The sequence below is a fragment of the Chinchilla lanigera genome, unplaced genomic scaffold, assembly GCF_000276665.1.
Source record: "Chinchilla lanigera isolate Chin_1 unplaced genomic scaffold, ChiLan1.0 scaffold00060, whole genome shotgun sequence".
Taxonomy (NCBI): Eukaryota; Metazoa; Chordata; class Mammalia; order Rodentia; family Chinchillidae; genus Chinchilla; species Chinchilla lanigera.
The window spans coordinates 7,203,731-7,225,107 of record NW_004955461.1 but is presented as its reverse complement, the minus strand read 5'-3'; the positions used below and the strand labels follow the sequence as shown (position 1 = coordinate 7,225,107).

The 21,377-nt window shown below is 39.5% G+C and overlaps 1 protein-coding gene across 2 annotated transcripts in view; it reads left to right on the top strand.

Annotated features, from left to right (window-relative positions):
- Lrrc6 (leucine rich repeat containing 6) overlaps positions 1-20,943 on the top strand; it is a 107,360-nt gene extending 86,417 nt beyond the window's left edge. For both annotated transcript variants that reach the window (XM_005398015.2, XM_005398014.2), the window contains exons 11-12: positions 13,080-13,165; positions 20,592-20,943. In XM_005398015.2, coding sequence (XP_005398072.1) covers positions 13,080-13,165; positions 20,592-20,769 — 264 coding nt within the window. In that variant the 3' untranslated portion in view covers positions 20,770-20,943. The remainder of the gene's footprint in view (positions 1-13,079; positions 13,166-20,591) is intronic.
- Positions 20,944-21,377: the final 434 nt, after the last annotated feature.

Here is a 21,377-nt window from a genome sequence, read left to right as displayed (position 1 = left end):
CCAGTGAACCACCAAGCCATAGGAATGTATAATCACTGAGGACTTCCTATTTCTCCATCTTGCTGGTGCCCAGCATCAATTATTTAAAGTGGCCCAGTGAACCCATGATTTCCTTCTCTAGAACTGCTGTCTTTTCTTCCTCAGAAAATAGTATCACCATCCACCCTCTGACAGAGTCGAAATTTAGGAAGTAATTTACTTCTTTGATTGGTACTACCATCAAAGTGTATCCCAGGTTCAGTTACCATTTCCATTGCCTGTCACCCCATACAAACCAGTGTTGTTGCTCCATCTCATGGTCCTCCCACTCTCTTCTCAGCTGCCGTTCTTTCCTCCTTTCTTTACCAATAGAAAAAGCAAAATGACCTTTGGAAAGCAGTGGTTTTCCAGAGTACTTGGAATAGTGTTCAGATTTCTTGTGGTCAAGGAGGCTATGTGTGGGGTAGTTCTGCCTATAGTATCTCCTTAAACTTACCTCCTCCTCAGTATATTCTGGACAAAATCTCTGTCTCCGTCTATCTCTGTCTTCCCCTCTCCCTCTCTCTTTCTCCCTCATTCTCTGTTTTCCTGGTGCATAGTAACCTCATTCCTACCACAGGATCTTTTAACTTGCTATATATTTTTTTCAAGAGTACTCTGTCCTTTTTTCTTTTCACAGCCATCTCCTTAGTATCATTCAAGTCTTAACTCAAATGTCATCTTTTTTAGGCAATTTTTCTGAACACCAGAGCTAACCTAGCCGGTCACAACCACTCAATCACCTTTCTTAGCCATATTACCTGGCATATTTTATCACAGTACTAGTTACTGTATGAAATGACCTTTTTGTTTAACCTAGTATAGTATGATGTGTCTTTACCTGTCCAAAAGCAAGGTTTATGAGAATAGAGACCTTGATTCACTCAATGTCTGGAATAATGTATATCTTTGTGTAAGTTTCAAGTGAATACTTTTCAAGAAGAAAACCTTTAAAGCTAATTTTCCATACCTTGTCATACTTCATATATATTTTTAAACATTTTCTTCTGGCGAGTCATTTGCTTATGTTCTTATGGAATAAGAAGCAGAAGTTTCTAGCTTTGATTAATGGTTACTTCATTTCTATTTTAGTGATTGTGTCCTAGTTCTCATTCATGAAGAGAATAGAGAGCTTCATGAATACTCTCCTATATTGTCTTGGAGAATGGTTGTCATTTCAGGTTTTACCTTTATGTCTGTAATTCATTTTAAATTGATTTTTGTACAGTATATGTTACAAAATAATTCTTAGGTTCATTTTTCCCCACATGGATATGTAGTTCTAGCACCAAAAGATCTCACTTCCCTCACTAAATTGCTTTGGCACCTTTATAAAAAAAAATCAATGGTCTCATAATAAGGGTTTACTTTTAGGCTTTGTATGTTGTTCCATTGATCTATCTGTTTATTCTTATGCCAGTACTGCCCTGTGTTGACCACAGGAGCTTCATAATACAGCTTGAAGGTTGTATTTCCTCCAATGTTTTAGTTTTATTTTCATGATCATTTTGGTTGTTGTTCATAATTTTATGTAAGTTTAAGAGTAAAGTCATCAATTTATGTACAGAAATCTTGCTGGAGTTGTAAGTAGGATTACATGGACTCTGTAGGTCTCCTGGGAAGACCTGTTTCCTTGATATTAGTAAGTTTGCTGACCTACAAACTTCTCTCTATTAAGAATCTAAAATGTATCTCTAGACAATAGCTCATACTTTCAATTGCAGAAGCTATGTACAACTTTTGTCAAAGTTATTCCTACTTTATAGTTTTTTTATGTGTTTTTTTACCTTATAGATACAAGGGTCTTATAAGTTTAATTTTTCACTTATTTCATACTAGTATAAAAAAAATGAGGTTTTTATATTAAAGTTAGCAAATGTTCTTAAGTTACTAGAAGTACTCATTTTTGGACATTGTTCAGGATTTCTCATTTTAAAAGAACATTTCATCTGTAAATAGAGTTTTACTTCTTTCTTTTCAAACTTTATTTTGTGTCTGCTTATCTGCTGTGGGAAAGTGGCTGAGGAGGAACCGTGATGACTAAAGTGTCCCCTTCAGTTATTCGCTTTCTCTCGTAGATTATAGCCTTGTCCTGCTTATTACCCACTGTCTGAAAACAACTATTTCATTTACCTTTGTGCGATTTTCCAGTTGTTTACAATAGCAGATCTCACCCAATATCAGTTCTTTTATCATGGCCAGATGTGGAATATGCCTTTACTTTTTTTTTTTTGAAAAATTAAAAATTGCTTAATTTTTTATTCCTGGTATCACTACCACAATTTACAGGGCAATATACCTGTTGTAATGAAAAGAAAGAAAAAGACAAAGTTACAATTGATGAAAGACCTTGGGAATGTATGTCTAATGAACACTACACTGCATTAATCAAAAGCTGCTCTTTTCGCAAACTGTGGCTATGACAGTCCTGAACCAGAAGGGTTTCCTGTTTAAGCTGCAGTAACTTTTCTGACTTTTGAAGGGTGCTTTCTCTGGAAATGTGTTAATAGTTTTTTGTCAGGTTTTCTTTTTCATTACTCAGCATTTTATAGATGCTATACCATTGTTTCTAAAGAGAATTAAGCAGTAATTCATATTCTTGTCCTTCAGTTTTTCTAATTCCCACCTTTTCTTTCTCTTTCTGCTTTTCTTTTCTTTCTTTCTTTTTCTTTTTCTTTTTTTCTTTTCTTTTCTTTTTTTTTTTTGTTGTTGTTTTTTCTGTTACTGAATATTGAACTCACAACCTTGTGCTTCCCAGGCAGGCCCAGTGCTGCTGAACTAAATCCCCAACCCCTTTTTTCTTTTTCTTTCCTGCCATCTCAATCCTGCTATTAGTTCTATGCAGTGAATGTGTTTATTTCAGATATTGGACTGTCCAGTTGTAGACCTTTGATTTTTACAGTCATCGATTTTTACTAATATTCCTGATCAATTTGTTCATCTTTTAATATCTGAATTATCTTATGATCTGTGTCTTTTTTTTACTAAGTGAGGAGCATTTCCTGTTTTCTCAAATGCCTAGTAATTTTTATTATGCTATAATCATTGTAAATTATATATTTTAGAGGCTCTATATTCTTTATCCTCCAGAGAGTTGACTTTCTGTAGCAGGACATCGGTATATTTGACTATACTGATGTTCTGAACCCTGTCTCCTGAAGCAGACTATAACTGAAATACTCGGTTAGCTTTGTCTGTTTTTAACCTTTTAGTTTTTGTATTGTGCTGAGTGCTTTGAAATTTCTGCCTTCTTGAGTAATCAGCCAAAGATCTGAGTGAGATTTATCTGCCTATGTTGGAGTCCTTTTGTGTGGGTCCTTATTACCTTTCAGCCACTCTATTGATGTGAGTGAAATCTATTTTGTGACTTCAATCCAGTAGGAGTGCATCTTTCTGCCTGAGTTCTAGCCACCCATCCACCAAGGACCGGGGAGAATCTTGCAGTGAAAGCTGTACAAACACTCATCTTATTCACGGCAGTCCTTTCTATCAAGGGTGAACGTTCCTGTAACTTCTGCTTGCTCTTGGTTGCTCTTCAGTACCATTAAATAGTGTGTGCACCCTGTGTGCCCACATACTCACATGGTGCACTTATGTAATCTCTAAGGTTTATTATTTTTATACCACTCCATTGTACTGTATAAAGGTTTCTCTTTACTAAGCTCAATTGGTATTTTGTAATGCTGGATACTGTTTAGTGCTGGATACTCCTCATTCTCCTTCATGTTCTTTTCATAGCTCTGAAAAAACATGTAGTACTGTTTTTCTGCTATGGCTCTGTCTTTCTTTTTTTTTTTTTTTTTTTGGTTTTTTCTCCGGTACCGGGAACTGAACTCACGACCTTGTGCTTGCCAAGCAGGCACTTTTGCCGCTGAGCTAAATCCCCAGCCCCGGCCCTGTCTTTCTTTTGCAGTCTTCTTTGCGGGTCCCTCTTCCTCTGCCTATCCTCATTGATCTTACCTGTTGAAGTGGTTTCAAATGTTAACTTGCAAGTATATACATATCTCCAGAGCTTCTAGTTAACACATGCACTCATTATTTCTCTTCCCAGATCCCTCTTCTTGATGAACACTGCCATCCTCCACTCCCTTGACAATCTCTTCATCATCCCCTCCTGCCCTCGCACTCCACATTCAAACCTGCTACATCTTGCTCCTTTCATTGCTCATGCCGACTTCTGTTTGTGGTCACTGTCATTATCTCAACAGAGGTAACAGTGGTCTCTTATTATTGCCATATTTGTGTAAATGGACTTACTTTTTTCAAGTTTTCTTTCTTTTAATATATATTCTGCTGCCCAACAACCTTCCCCAAATGCAAACTTTATGATGCTACTACCTTTTCTGAAACCTATTAGTGAGTGTTGTCATCTTTCCCATGAAGTCCCAACAGCTGATATGGCTCAAAGGCCTTACATGTTCTGGTCCCACTTGCATCTGCAAGCATAACTCACCCTCTGTCCTTGCAGTGCTGTGCTCTACACATGGGGAACAATCTACTGTTGCAGGAACTCACCGTTCTCTCCCACCTTCAAGCCTTTGTACAGGATTTTGTTTTCTGTGGGAGGCTGGATAATTCTTTTTCCACCTGGATGACACCTCCTTGAGAAAATCCCCTGAGCCTCCAAGCTGGACACTGTTATTATGGGTGCTCCTGGAGCATCCTGCCCTTAGTCCCCATCGCAGCATTTACCACACTGTCCTGAAACTGCCTCCTGGCTTGTTTCCCCTTCCGCTAAACCATAAGCTCCTTGAAATAGGAACTGTGCCAGCGAGAAGGTACAAGTATTCAAAAAATATTTGATTGAAATTGAGTAAGTAAATTCTATTTTACAACAAAATTGGGGAATATTTTAGAGTGAAATATTAGTTTTTCATGTTGTATCACACCATAAGCCAAAATAAATTTCATATGCGTATAATAATTGAATAGAGTTTTAATAATGTGATAAAGGTAAATATCTACTTCTTTCTTTGCCAATGAGGGTTTTTTAAAGTGAAGCAGTGGTGGAAATCACTAAAAAATAGCAATAGTTCTGATTAATATGTGAAGGTTGTATTTAAAAACTACTGTTCAATTAATACATTAATACTTATTTGTGTATATTTTATCCGTTTATTTGAGAAATAATTGTTGAAGGGTCATTATGTGCCCAGTCCAGGTATTCCTGCCATCGTGGAGTTTTAATGGAGGTAAAACAGACAAATAAGTAAACACAATGTTGGTATGTTTTTCTTTTAGTTAAAAATACAAAAAATAAGATACAATATATGTATAAATTTATAAAAGCATTTCAGAAACCTATTAAAACCACAGTAGAAAGATATAGTTACAAAAGAAACCCAAAATATGTGAAATGTCATCACTATATTTTATAAGAAAATACTATATTCATGTTATTACCAAACATTTGAAACTTTATGCTATTTCTTATTTGCTTTAACATAGGTTATACATATTTGCAGGAAAAATTTCAAAAGTATTAGTAGTTTACAAAGTGAAACCAGCCTCCATTCAATCCTTTTACCTCTGCTATCTTGTAGACATGGCTGCCAAATTTCTATCAAAAACATTTTTTAAAATGCTAGTCAGGGTACCATCAAAGAATACTCTTACAGACTGCTAAAATGTAGGAAATGATTTAATCCTTTTGAAAGTAAAGTTGTCAACATACATCAATCCTTAAGAATACATTATAATTTAAGAATTGTAGTTTTGGACTGTCTCCAAAGAAAATAGATAAATGATACAGATTTATGGATATAGGTGGACACCACAATGTAATTATGAGAAATTTGAAACAATCCATGTATCCCAAACTGGCGCATTACAGAACAGTCTGCACTAAAATGAAGTATTGCACAGTTATTATAGCTCATTGCTAGCTCTAAGTATATAACTTTAAGTGGAAATGTAAAATATGCTATCAGTGCAGGGTCCGTGTTTTTCTGGCTCATCATAGGTCCCAGCTCCTGGAACTATTCCTTCAACTCTACAGACACCACACAGATATGGGTGCTATTAATGAACTGCATCCCCTGGGGCTAGCTCAGTGGTAGGGCACTTGCCGAGCATGCATAATACCCTGGTTTCCATTTCCAGTCCAAAACTGGAAGAGCTTGGAAGTTGTGGGATCAGCCAGGACTGAGCTCTTATTTGATCCTAAGAATCACCTGGAAAATTTTTTTTAAAAAGAACTATATTCCCAAACCAGATTCAGATTACAAGGTGTGAAACTCAGTTTTAATAAGCACCTAAGAGTTTGAGAAATACAAATTGAATGTGTAAGCATGTAATGAAAAAATGAAGCGACGCTTGAGTAGTAAAATGTATACAAGATTTCTATAGGAGTTTGCTGTATAAAAGTGATTGAGGAAACGTATGGACAAGAGGAGAGATTGGGGAAGCCAAAAGAGGGAGAAAATTTGTAATAAAAGGGCCACTTCCCCTTCCGGGACAGAGAAAGCAGGCTGAAGAACCTGGCATCAGAGTCACCTAGAAAAAACCAGAACTGCAACAGGCATCTTGAGTAGAGTCTGAGCCACAGGCAGACTTCCTCTCTACTAGAAAAGATGCTCAAACAGAAGGGCCTGGAGGAGCCCCTGAAGTCTTCCATCCTTCACCGCCTGCCAGTATATCCTGTTGGCTGGGCCCAGCCAGATATCAGATGCCCTGGGAGGTAGGATAGCGAAGCCTGCAGGCTTCTGTCTCCCAGTGATACACAGAGCACAGCAAAGACTGTGCAGGAAACCATAGGAAAGCAAGCAGGCTTAACAGCTGTATTGTGACTCAGAACACTGTCTCACAGTGGTCAGCTAGAAAGACTAGGATGTATATAGTGAAGCCTAAAGGCAAACTGAAGCCTAATGGCGCAGCACAGTTGGCCACTAGTGCAAATGTGAATGTTCCTAGAAGCAGTTCAGCGGCCACCATGCATATTTAACCCAATTTCCCAGTGGGATTGTACCTGGTTAGTATTTTCATAGTGGGGTTGAGTGGGGGTGGACACTTGACTGTAATAATATAAAAAGAACAAAAGGCATATTTTTATTTAGTGAAAAAAGAGGACATTCCTTTCAAAAGTTATTGTTCCACTGGGTTTAGTATTTTTGCTAACATCATATACTCTGCTTAAGGAATAAGGAAGTATATTTACAATGTGACTCTTGTGCTGAGATGGGCAACTATGTTTCTATGGAAAGAAAGCTTTGCAAAGGTCCTGTTACCCACTGTGAGAAGTCCTAGCACCCTGAAATGAATCCCCCACCCTTGACCGTGTCCCAGTGCTTCAGCCTTATGTCCACCTGCCTGTCTGCCTGGTATACCTATTGCTTTATGTGGTCATTTGCTTTCTGGTCTTTGTTCCTGATTTTTTTTTCCTCTCCTTGGAGTGTTCTCCATCTCCTATGTAAATAACCTTTATTTTCTGGAAAATTTCTACTTAGTCTTTAAGATTCTTATCACACCTCACATCTTCTAGGAAGCCTCCTTTGACCCTACTACCTATCCCACTGTGATTGGCCCCATCTTTTGGTTTAGAACTCTGCACACTCATCTATCAGTTGCATGTCCTTCAATATGTTTTGACTGCTAATATATCTTCTCCCTCATTAAGTGACCAGGAATAATATTCTAATCTGTCATTCCATATCTACCCCTCAGTCTTTTGCTTGGCACATGAGAGAAGCTTGGTAAATATTTCATTGTGCAGACTTCAGGGAGTTAACAGTTAAAATTATAGCTCAGTGACAGAACACTTATTTAGCATGTAGGAGGCTCTTGGTTCAATTCCCAGCAACAAAAAATAAGTAAATAAACAAATAAATAAACTTGAACTACACAGAATAATATGGATCAGTTTCAAAATATATTGTTGTATTTTGCATGGAATATGCAAAATCAAAATATATTAGGGACACTTACACATATACTAACGATGTAAAACATTGTACTTGCATAAAACTAACAAAAAATGAATAGACATGAATTTCCTTTAGATAAACTCTAAACAAAATTGTGAAACAAAGTAAAATCTCCAAGGCAAAAGAGGAAATTTATTATGACTTTCAATATTATTTAAGATGCCAGGCTAAATTCATAGGAAAAAGTTTAAAAAGTCAATTTTTTGATATTTTCTTTCTTTGCAAATATAGTACTTATGAATATTGCCCATTTTCCGTGGCCATTCATCCTTTTAATTTACAAATAAAAAAATCTTCACTAAAAATGGAGTGATTGTTGGCTCATTCTTGTTTATATTCATGTAAGTAACTACTAATTTGCACCGTTACTGTTTTGTGGGTCAAAAATTGTCAAGTAATGGCAATTTATAGGATTCAACCTAAATAAAAAGGACTAAAGGACTAAAATAAAAGGACCAAGTCTCTCCCTTGTATCTGCTATACACTTCACAATTGATTTCTTGGTTGAGTAGCTTTTATAGTTGGTAATGCAACCAAACACATTTTATTAAATATAGGTCATCTGAGAGCAGGCTGCTTCCTCAGGAGGTAATGAGACCCCAGCCCAGGGTACGATCTAAGCAAAGGCTGGAAAGACAGCTTTCAGCTATTGGAAGAGCCTTGGACAGGGCTTTTGCAATCTGTGGAAAAGTGAACTCTATCACTAAATCCATGTTCACTCCCAGTTTCCAATTGTATAATAACTTGAGAGTTAAAAATAATGAAACATCATTAACGTGTTTATTTGTACTTTTGGGCCTATCCCACAATTTAATTTTCAAGTAGTTGATTACATTCCTGTCTTTGGGTATAGGAAACCATTCATCTCACATTATGTAACTTATTGAACATATTTTGGCCCTTCCAACTTTTCTATTAGTTACCCCTAAGCACACTTAGCACAAATGAGTAAGATGGTAATGAGCATCCTTTCTTAGAGAAAGAGTGCCCCAGGATGGCAGGATGATGGGAAACCCATGTCAGGATTTCCAAGCTTTCGATCTCGGAGCCTGTAGTCCTCTGCTTGAGCAACTTAGATCTGATTAGAAGAGTTTTACCTGCGGTTAAGATGAATTTTCTGTGTTAGTATGCATATCAGTGTTCGTATTTTTCTTATTGCTGTTTCCTTAATTCCCTATAACTTTTCAACTTAAAAGAATCTTTAAAATTGTGCTGAAAATATCTTTTAAAAATAATTTAAGAAAAAAAAACACATTTAGATTCTGGTGCACAACAAACTCCCTGTGAAGAAAAGTTCCAAATTTGTGACTATTTGCATTTCCATAAACAGAGAGAATCTTTGTCTGTGCTTATTATGTGACAAATAACAGTGTTAGAAATAGGGTGTTTTAAGACTCTAATTATGCGCATGCTCCCATTCTTGTTAGTACATTTACCATGTAAAGCACTGTAAAATTTGTACTTTCTGTTCAAGAGCTCCCTCCACCAAAAGCTAGTGTCTTAGTGAATTTTAACTAACATTGACCTCATTACAGTAGTTAAAATATTTTTAAAATGAGAAAGGTGCTAAAGTGCATTTGCACACTGGGAAGCTCACTCTGAGATGGAGATGATGAGCATGCAAAATGTTGAGGGGCGCCCAGTGATTAACACGTGGGGAGGGAGGAAAGCCATCAAGCATGGGGAAAAGGAGTTGAGCAGCAATGCAAGGCCCACAAAGGCCTGAGCCAGCCCTCTGTGAGCTCTGTGGCTGGAATGGGTTTTAGAGCCCTCCAAATCCAGTCAATGGTAGCATTCTTTTTTTTTGGTATGGGGAATCGAACTCAGAACCTTGTGCTTGCCAGGCAGGTGCTTATGCCACCGAGCTATATCCCCTGCCCCAACGGTAGCATTCTTTAGTACCCTCATTGATCAGGGAGACTGGATTACTGGTCCTGGGTTCTCACACTCTCATGTGAGTTCCAGGTACCTCGTATATCAAGGGAAGATCAGAGAGTTCAGAGGTAACAAGACCTGGTGGCCCAGGACTAAGGCAGGAAAAGCAGGTCATGGCTAAGACTGGCTGGGAAAGTGTCACCTGTTACCATGAAGGGCTCACTATTCTATTTCTTCAAGATAGCTCACCCTACACTGTAGGGTTAAATGGTTTCACTTGTACTTGACTTAAACTCACCCTGCACAGTCTATTTTTTCCAACCTTTAATAAACAGGAAACTTTGCTACCATTTATCAATCAATCCTTTGTTCTGGACAGAAAAGGTCTAGAAATCACCTCTAGCAGGAGACTCCAGCAGCCAAACCCTGGTAACAGGACCACAGATGATTGAGAGGTATCTGAGCATAAAGGAGAATTCAGACACCACCCTTTTACACAGGATTGGAGCTAATTCTGCTCCTGTTTCTCGCTTTCTAGGTAAATATAAGTAGCAATTTATTAAAATTCAATAAGATTGTGACACTCCTTTCTCAGCTGCATTAGCCACATTCCAAATGCTCAGTAGCCACGTGTAGCCAGTGGCTGTTGCGTAGATAGCACAGAATGTTGCAGAAAATGTTGTTGGAATGCAGTGCTGGTGCACACAGGGCACCCAGCCTCATCCCTCCGAGGTTCTGCTATCGCCCTGCCACCTGCAGCCTGCCAGGAGGAAGCACCTCTGCCCATCACTCAACCCCTCTGTCCTCTCTCTCCTCCCCTCAAACTGTGGGTGCTCTCATTTTAGTTTTTCTCCTTAGTTCTAGTTCTGTTGCAGTTACCAGTCACACTGATGTGCTCTAGTAAACTATAAATGGAATTAATAGTAACTGAAAAAATTTTTTCCACTTTTTAAAATATAGATCAAGCTATGAGGAAATATTTGTATTCATCCCACTGGTTTACTTATAGAAACAGAAGAAAGCTAGTTGTTTTCACATTAAAACATTAGGTAAACATTCATATCCTGCCACATTTGGCCAGCAAAGGCAAACAATAAAATTATATTAACTGTTATTTTAAACATGACAAATGAAACATTTTAGAATTAGCCTTCTCCAAGCCCAGGCATACTTGATAATAAAATCTTCCTCTGCTCTGTGAGTCACCTACTTTAATTATTCAGTGAATGCTGCTCTGGTGGCATGAGTCCATGCCATCTCCTATGAGTTTTTGTGATGCAGACTACCTCTTATAAAACATTTCCAAACAAGTTCTTCCAGCCTTGACATGTAATTTCTTTAACAGTATAGCACTCATTGTTCTTTTCCTTTGTAAGCTTAGCCAAAATATGACCCTGCAAAAAAATTTGTGAAGCTTCTGGGTATTATTGGTCCTCAGTTTTGTGTTTAAAAGCTACATTGAAAGGTGGAACTTAAGCAGATCTTCCTTTCCTCGTCACACTCAGACCTCCCACAAAGCCTCTGGGGAGAGAAATACATACCTGTGTTCATGGTCTCCTGTATGCAGGAGCTGAACTAAATCACACATGTGTACTCATGTTTCATTTTTATAGATGTGATAGAAAGTATACAGCTACATTATGTAAAAATGGTGTTCTTACAGTGCCACATGACGCTGAAGGAAGTGTGACACTGAAGAAAGATTGCCATTGAGAGGTGGCTGTCCACAGGCTTGTAAAAGGATTACGCTGTGCCCTCATTCACCTTATTCAGCAGTCTGCCACCCTAAGACATCTCGCTCTTCCCCAGCATCAAAATGACCATGAAAGATAAATATTTTGAATCCATTCAGGACATCAAGGCAGCCACAACAGTGTTACTAAAGACAGTCACCAAAGAGAACTTCCAGAACTGCTTCAGAAAGTGGCTATATGTGTGTTTAAAGTTAAGGGAGGTATTTTGAGGAGGGTTAAAAGTAGTGCCTTTGAATAGAATAAATTTTTAAAAATTAAACACTGTAGTTTTCAGTCACACATCATATTAATTTAATCACCTTCCTGGGTAGGGTAGAGGCTACACTAGCACCTTTAGCTACCTTCACAAATGCCAATTGTGTGTCTAGCATGCTTGCCCAAGCCAGCAGATGGAGGTAGGTGGTCCATCTCAAAGCCCAGGCAGAGGCTTTGTCCTTAGCCAGTTGTGTGGACCTGAACCACAGCTGTGCAGCACACCAAGTCGCAGACAGAATGGAGAAAGAAAGCAGATGGTCCTCACCTTTTAGAATGGTGACCATGCCTGCCAGGAAGATGTGTCAGGTGAATTAGTCATTCCTCTGCCACAGAGAAGGCTGTGCTGAAGGTAAACAGAAGTGTGATGTCCACTGCAGGTCATTCCCCTTGAAAGGAAAGGCCAAAAGGCCCCTGCCTTGGTCCTTGGACCCTGGAAACTGGAAGAAAGAGTTTTAAATTTCCTTCTGTTGGTCCAGGAGCAGTTCTCGGCTCCTAGGAACGGTATTGAGAGGTAGGGAGCGGGTAAATACACCCCTCTCTATGTAGTGTTTACAGCTGTGTACCTCGCCAGCAGTTGGTGCCTGGTGAGTGTAAGCATTATTCTCTTCTCTCTCCACACTGTTATCTGATGAGCTTTTCCAGGGAGCTTGCAGAGTCAAAATGATCTTTGCAGTGTGTTTGCTGAATGGAGTCAATCAGCTTTATTTATTGTGACCTCAGCATGGTTAACACCGAACTTGTTTAGTTTAAAGGAAGTAGAATCACAGCACTCTTCAGATGAAGAAGGGACCTGTGAATTCATGGTCTGATCCCCTCACATGTTCAGCGAGAACTAAGCCAGGTGCAGTGTGCTAGGATGAGGGTGCAAGCTTCCAGTTCGAGATGCTGCCACTGTAGCACCACTGCCTGCAAGCTATGTCCTCAACATCCCTCTCTCTCCTGAAAGGGGTGGCGTGTTGTTGACTCTCAGGAAAAATTCGTTAAATGTGTTCACCAAATCCCTTTGCCTGGTTCTGCAGTTGTTGCATAGTTTATGACTTTACTTTGCAAGACAACTGTGAACAGGTACAATTTGTGATATCACCTCTATGTACCATGTAGGGGCCTTAAGTTTGACTCTTTTATGGAAAATGTAGAGAAAAAATTAAGATATTTTAGTATCTTTAAAAAATTACATATATGTGTATAATGTATATTTCTGAGCATATGTCAGGGAGTGACATGTCACTTGGTATGCATTGTATTTTTATTTTAGGTAGAAGAAGTAATCACAGGTAGTCATCAAACAACCAAGTTTGTGAAGACCACCTCGGATGGCCGCAGAAAAGACACACCAACCAGGTACCACATCTGAGACTTCCCTGAGCTTTATCACTTTGCTCTCTACATTATCCTTTGCTGGCCAGAGTACAGCTCCCAAAATGACAAAATTGTTTAAAGTTTAAAAATATTTCATGCTATGCATGTTCATGTTTATACCCAAATCCTTAGATTCTGGATTTGTAATATTCTTCATCTCTGAAACACCAGTCTGTGCCCATACAGGTCCCAGGTTCGTATGAAAATAATAAGAGTGATGACATCAGCGCCAATGACTTCTGACATTTACTGAACACTTGCTTTGTGTCAGGCATTCTTTGTGCTTTCTCCACATTCACACGTCTCATCCTCACAGTTTTACCCTCTGTGCAGAGAGGAAACTGAAGGAGGGAGAAATGTTGAGTGTCCTGAAGGTCATGTGCCTGTGAAATGTTGGGGGAACTCCAATGAGTGCTGTTCATGCCGCTGCTCCTCTGCACCTCCCGTTTGTGATCCATGTGTCACTTCAGGCTCCTCAAAGCTTAGGCCATGCAGGTGCGAGAGTTTCCTCCCTGCCTTCTTGACCAATGATCATCTTCGGCCTTTGCTTAAATTCCTTTTCCAACATGATGCGCTCAGGTGCACGCTCAGTGCTTTACCTTGATTCCCTTTGATAACATATTTTCAAGGATTTTGTTAACTTATATGTCTGAATGGCATGATAACTGCTTAAGGGGAAGATTCCTTTATACTTTTAAGTGGTGCGGTGATACTTTAGGTGCTAAAGCAGGGCTAGCAGTGCTATGTCTAGGTGCACCTTGGTTTGTTTTAACAGGTTGAGATGTTTGTGGTATGACATAGTTTACTGTTAACTTTGTGAGTTCTAAAATGTTTAGTTATCAAGCTGGATGCCTTAAGAGACCAAGTCTTTTGCCTCTGAAGTGTTAAGATATCTTTAATATTTTAAGGAATATTTGTTAAAATAGCTGGAGTTTTGATCTTATAGGATCTACTTTTTAAAAAACTTTTCCCTGTAGTTTCAACTTGATTGCTGAAACTCCAGGGGGCTTGTTTTCCAAAGAAAAGTATTATTTAGAGGAATCAAATAAACTTCCTAGGAATACTGCACTGCTGTTTGAAAAACAATTTGGAGCAAGGCCTGTGGGAAATGGAGTTCCCAGGTCACATTCTGCTTTAAGAGGTAACAAATACAGATAAATTACAAAAAAAGACCCTCTTCCTTTTAGAAGAATAGTCGCCCATTCTCAGTCTTCCCCAGTATAAGATGTCTTCCCTGCCTCTCTCCAGTTGCTAAATAAAGATCCCAGCTCTGCTACCTGAAGAACCTCAGGCCAAGACCAACCTCCCTTAACAGGATAGCTCACGGAGTGTTTTGCACGAAGCACCCTGTTTCTCAATTCTCCTATAGAATGAGATCCCAGCCCTTTCAACCACCCTGCTATTTCCCATGATTTCCAGACTTTTACCATCCAGATGGTAAAATCTATTTTGAACTGAGGTAGACTGTCTTTGTTATAGAAATGTATATGCTAGAATTATCATCATAAAAATACCTGAACATTAGCTTTACTTATGTTTTGCATAATAAAGAAGTCAGGCATTGGTTTATCCAAAGGTAACTGTTGAAGTTTTATAGAGATTGTTAAGTCTGGGATTTGTCTGAACAACAGGTACGGAATTGAATCCCTTCTGAGAAGTAGGTTACTGTTTTTAATCTTGGAATCCACTCCTATTTCTGTACTTAGTGATTTCCATTGCAGATGAAAGATTCCAGGGTATCATGACTGTTATGAATATTCACTGTCATAATTAACCCCCAGTACTCTTAATGCACGTAAAGACTGAATCTAATTTGTGAGGAATCACAGAGAGGGGAAGCCAAATCATTGCAAACATTTTGGAACTGGTTTTCAGACCCCAGGAAAACTATCATTACTGTGATTACACTAGGGGTTCTGAGACATCTTAGCACAATTCTTCACAGTAGTTTTGCAAAGCCTTTCTTTTTCACCTGTATTTCTGAGAAATGCTCACATCATAACCACCGATAAGATGTCTATGTGAAGGTCGTCTGTAGTGCTCCTTAGCTGTTGACAAAGGCCACTGTGCCCCTTGCCTCTGGCTGGGCGACCTCGTCCAAACAACGGCCTCTTAAGGCTGCACAGGAGCACTGTGGTTGGCCCGGACTGAGGGCCTGGGGAAAGGAGGGCAGGCGCAGTGGTATTCTGGGTGGGCTGGAGGGGCTTCCTTCCTCTCCTGTCCAGAGTATTCTGTGTAGACAGAATAAATGAGGAAGCAGAGCAACGGGGCAAGGTTCTCTTCATCAGGACTAGAAGGTGACAGTGGTGACTCCTGATTGCAGTCTCAAGACACTGATGCAAAGGGAGATTCACAACTTCCTCAGAAGTGAAGATATTCACAGAATGCTGACTCCGTACTACATGATGTTACACATTCTCTTTAACTTTCCAAACTGAAGTGAAAGATAACTACTGCTATCTCTACTTCACTGCAATTCTCAAAGGTTGAATTTACCTATGATTGTGAAGTTGATGTGTGATGGATCCAGGACCATGACATTTTGGGCTTGCCTTTTTACTCTTATCAAGGCGTCTTTAGTGAATAGCTCTTAATTTTAAAATAATAAAAGAAGAGTGACTTTATGGTTAATGTTTTCTTTGCCTTATTCTAAAAATCCTTTCCTACCCTGAGGTAATAAAGGTAGGCAGTACCTTATCTTAGACAGTTTTATATTTTTACCTCATGTTTAGGTATAATCCATCAGGAATGGGTGGAAACGTAATTTTATTCAGTATGGATACCTTCCTGTCCTGGTGACTTTTATTTAAATGTTTGTCTTTTCTGCTTTGCCATCAAGGCCATTTGTGTTATAGATTAGGCATCCATATCAGTGTAGGTCTGGGTTCTGTTTCTGAACTCTATTCTGTTCCACTTCCTTAATTTATATAGCTTTAGAATAAGTCTTAAAACTGGTAGAAAAGTCTTTTCCCCTATTCTTCAAGAGTGAGTTGGTTTTTCTTAGCCCTTTGCACTTCCATATAAGTTGTAGAAAAAACTTGTCAAATTTCACACACAAATGACACTAGTCCATTTTGCATTACTAAAAGGAAAAAATTGGAAGCAGGGTAAGTTTACAGATAAAAAGGTTCTATTTATCTCACAGTTTGGTAGGTGAGCTGATGGTGATGGCATCCACTCAGCTCTGATGAGGGCCCTTCCAGCTGTGTTACATCGTAGTGGAGGTGCATGTATGAGGAAACAATCATATCTTCAAACAGGAAACAGAGAGAATCAGAGGTCACTTCAGGCTTTTATAACCACTCCAGAAGACTAGAGTGCCCTCAGGAGCGCAACACCCCCAGTGGCCTAAGGATCTCCCACCAGACTCTGCCTATTAAAGGTTCCATCAGCTCCCATAGGCTGCACTGAGACCAAGCTCCCAACCAACACATGGAACTTAGAGGGACAAACTATGTCTTAGTTACTTTTTTCTCATTGCTGGGACAAAATACCCAACACCCAAAGTTAAGGAAGGAAAGGTATATTTAGCTCACAGTTTGTGGAGGTTTCAGTTCATAATTAGCTGGCTCCAAGGCAGGGTGGCACATGGCAGAGGGCAGCAGTTCATGGGAGTGGACGATAGCAAAAACAGCAAGAGCAAAAAGGGAGGAAGAGCAAGCCCCTTTCTCTCCCTTACATTGTATGTGGGCGACCTACCCTTGGGTGGGTGTAGCAGTCACATCATCTCCTTGCCTTCCTCTTGCACAGGCTCAGGATGAATACAAAGTGAGGACCCTGGCCCCCTGCTGAGTCAAATAGTTAAACTTCTAAACTTCTCAAGTTGACACAATGAACAACATCCTAGAGTGGTAAAGCCGTGTCCTTTTTACAGGGGATGTAGAACTGCTGAGTTACTTAGTTAAGCTTCTCAACTTCTCAAGTTGACACAATGTGTCAACCATTACAAACCACATCAGAATCATAGCACACACACACTCCTACACATGCACACACACTCCTACATGCATGCACAAACAGATACATATTGGGATTTGATTTGAAGGTAGACGTGACATGCGGATCAATTGAGAGAGGATATTTTTTCCATAAGTGTACCCAAGCTTTAGCACTTTTCAGATGTGTGATATTTTTGCTATTGTAAATATATTTATATTATTTATTGTCTGTTGGTGGTAGGTAGACTTACAATTTGCTTTTTTGGCAAAATACACAAACATCAAACTGACCGTTTCAACCATTTGAAAGTATGCAATGCAGTGACATTTATTTTGATTGCAGTATTCTATCACTGCTATGTAATTCATCACTTTTACATTTAATTTTATACTCAGAAGTTTGACTTATCTCTTATTTTCCTAATGTATCTGTGAATTCTTTTAGATTTTGTCTATATCTGCAAAGAATTATCACTAATTCTTACCTCTTTAATTTCTTTTTCATATCCAAATGAGAATTCTATAACATAAGTAAAAGGCTTAGCGCAAGGTTTAGCAGAGGCTAGTGTTTCTGGAGTCTGAAGACAGTCCCACAGTCAGTGATTCATTAAAAGGACTTACGATACTTAGCACATAGTTGTACTCATGGCTAATACGTATTACAGGAAAAGAAAGCTACATCAGTAAAAGGCGAAGTCCAAAGAAATCCCAGTATGCTCCTAAGAGTCATCTCCCTGTGGAGTCTCAAGGGATAAGCTTTGTGCCTCTAGCAGCAAGTTTCATTAACATGAGAGTTGCTCTTTGGAAACTCAATGCTGTGGGTCTTCCTCAGAGCTGAAAAGCACCTTCTGCCTTGCACATACCAAAGTTCTACACCTGGAGAGGAACAGTGCAAACCACGGTGTCTGCACACACTGCTGGACACAGCCAGCCACCCTTATTGCACAGAAAAGGTTTCATGTCAGCAGAGGGGACTGTTGATCAGTCTGAGCCCCTTCGGAGGCCTTTGTAAAGCTAGCCCTCTCTGGGCCTGGTGTGTACTCTTTTCTGCACAGTCAGCCACCAACCTTGTGGTTTGCTGTGCATTCATGTTAAGTAAGCATTGTCATAGCTGAAGGCATATATTTTGGCACATTTAAAGGCAGAGAGGTCTGCATGCCACTACACAGAGGTGTCTGAGAAGGGAAGTTGTAGACCTGCCTTGGGAAGCAGTCATTTACCTGGAGCACTGGATTCCCCTTTCAGTTTCTCCTCTTCCTTGACATTCCTTCAGTGCATCTTCAGTTCTTTTTTCACCTGTTCAAAGGGTGCACGACCCATGCTGATTTCTTCTTTCTCCTGTAGCACTCATGGTGTTGAGACCAGGAGAAAGTCAAATGATAGACAGGATAGGATCCTGAGTAAACAGAAATGAGCCCTGGGAAAATTGGTACACAAAGGAAAGGGGCTCGCTTAAGGGGGTGGGGAAATCTGTTCTCCTAATGTTAGAGGACTAGCTAAAAATGGCATGAACTTGATTTCAAAGGACAAGGACCTGGGTCAACGGAGATAAACCCTGGAAAGTTGGAGTGCAAGGGAAGCATGCTTTTCCTGACCTCAGAAACTTAGCTATAAGTGGCAACCACATTGTTTCATTTTCATACACCCACCAAAATAGCTCAACAACCTCAGAAACTTAACTAAAAGTGGCAACCGCATTGTTTCATTTTCATGCACCCACCAAAATAGCCCTGAACTTGGGTATTTCCTCAGTGTCCTCCTTTGCAGCCCCTCCTGGCTAGCGAGAGCTTTTCTTTGTTCTTTCTAATAAACTATACTCAGTTTGTTTCTTACCACTGTCTGTGGACTTCATACTTCATCATTTTCAGGACAAGAGCCCAGAACAGGGAGAGAATGGGCTACAGTGTATAGGTGCAATCAGGGTCTTCAGGAATACAAGAGTTTTTTTCCTTTGTGTCCAGTAGTACTTTGGTTCATGAAGTTAACTTGTTCCAGGATTCTGCAAAAGATGGCCATGTTCATGTTCACGTAGGAAAGATGGCCACAGTTGTGTTTGTCACCAGGTGCAGAGTTTGCAGACAAAGATGAAATTTTGCCAAATGCTTCTGTTTGTGAACCAAATTGTTTACAAACAAAAGTGTTCTTGAACTGAGTACTGCTCTACAGTACTTTGTAGTTTTCTTCAGCAAAAAATTAAAAACTCAACTGCTCACAAGGACCGTGCAGAGAACAAGAGTGACGGGGGAACTTTTCAAGAACAATGGAGAATTTACACTTTCAAAAGACAATTGAGCCTTCTTCTTCTCAACAAAAGGTGAAAGCCAGGTGGATTTTTGTCTAAGGACATCTGTTGGGAGTTCCAAATTAGACTGATTGTAATCTTTTTACATCAGAGATAATTTCTAACATAATCTCATAGCTCCTCTAATAGAACAATGCTTTTTTTTCACTTATTCAAAAATATTTATTCAATACAGCTGTATGCCAGGGATACACAATGAAGAAGACAAACTCCCAGGCCTCCAAGGTGTCAGTTCTGTAGGAAAACAGGCCAGTCATGAGACAGTTACATGATGCTCTAATGCATTCTCTGCCAGAGCATGGTGCTGCACTCAGAAGTCACCAGGAGCCTCATCTCTTGCACTGACTGTGCTGTCTCTGCTGCCTCCCACAGCCCCTGGCAGATTATGGCAATGAACACATACCTGCCAAATAAATGAATGAATAATGTTAGAATGACTCCAAAATAATTTGACTGAATATCATACTCAGTCTGGGACTTTATAAAAACACAGAGCTGTGGGTGCAGCTTCAGTCCCATTGAGTAAAAATTGCCAAGAAAGCATCCCAGGGACATGGGTCATCTCTAGAGCGCTCTCTATGACCATGATATTGGAACTCATTGATTAATGGGGTTCTGCCTAGTTGCTTTATTCTTGCTATTGTTGAGAGAACTAGGTGTAGGCAGTAGGAGCAGGTTCTTGTGGGAGGGGAAGCTGAGGGACCGAGTTTTGCTGTGTACCCGAACTTGTAGTCTATATGCCCTGCCAAACACGGCAGGCGGGACTGGGTGAAGCACCAAGGGCCGGAAGCCTGATTAACCACATTGAAGAGTTAGACCTGTTTAGAGTGAGCCCCATTGACCCTGCCTATGTGGCTTTACCTGCTGTATCATTTCAATTGTCAAAAAATTTTCTTAGGTAAACAGAGGCTCTCAGGTAACTTCAACCATCTGTGCATTAGCAGACCTCTGTAGCACTTTCTAATGCTTTATTTATGCATGGGTCTGAATCTTGCTTCTGTAAGTTCTAAGCTATTTCAAGCCAGGGGCAGGCTCTTATTTTTATCTTTGTAATGTATGGATACCCCCTGCTAACATTTGCTGAATAAATGAACAAATGAGTAGAATCTCTTTGGAACTTAATTTTAAATGATGTGCTCTTAATTTCTCCTTACTTCTTTTGCTGTAGAAGAAAGCAAGTTGAGAAACTAGAAGTGGATCCTACCAAGTATTCATTCCCCGATGTGACATCCATAGTTCAAGAGAAGAAGCACACGTCCAGAAGACTGGGATCTGAACCCCAAATTGCACCAAATGAGGAAGATCCAGACTTCGAAGATAATCCTGAAGTTCCTCCACTGATGTGAAACATGAGGCTACAGTGTTTTTGGCTGTGACCTGCTGCTCAATGCAGAGAGTAGGTGCATGACATTCACAGGACAAACAGATTTATCATTGTTACCACTTTAATGCTTTAATTCCTAGTTTGTATAGTAATATTCCTAAGTGATTTTAAAATTAAAATGCATAATTTAAATGTGCTATAACTCATCATTTGTCTATGATGAAAGGGTGGCTGGTGAAAATACTCAGTAAAATGATAGAACTATTACATGAAACTGATCATAAATCACTGACTTGCCTGTTTATAAAATAGATTAAGTCATAGATAAAAGGACCTGTTAGTAAACTGGTACCTGAGCAAATTGGTCAAGTTCAGAAGTTAAATTATAATTTCAGACCAATTGGAATGCAGTAATGTGATTTAAACAGGGTTCTACTTTTCGATCTGATGGTATGTCTGCTTTCTCAGGTGTCATGGTAGAATGGTGAGGTACGAGTTTTGGCACTACGTGCCCAAATGTGGATCCCAGTGGAGTCACTATGAAGACCTTTGGCAAGTCCTTGCCCTGCCCAGCCTTACTGGCTTCATGTCTGACAGGAGAGTCATTCATAAGCTTGTCCCAAGATCTCC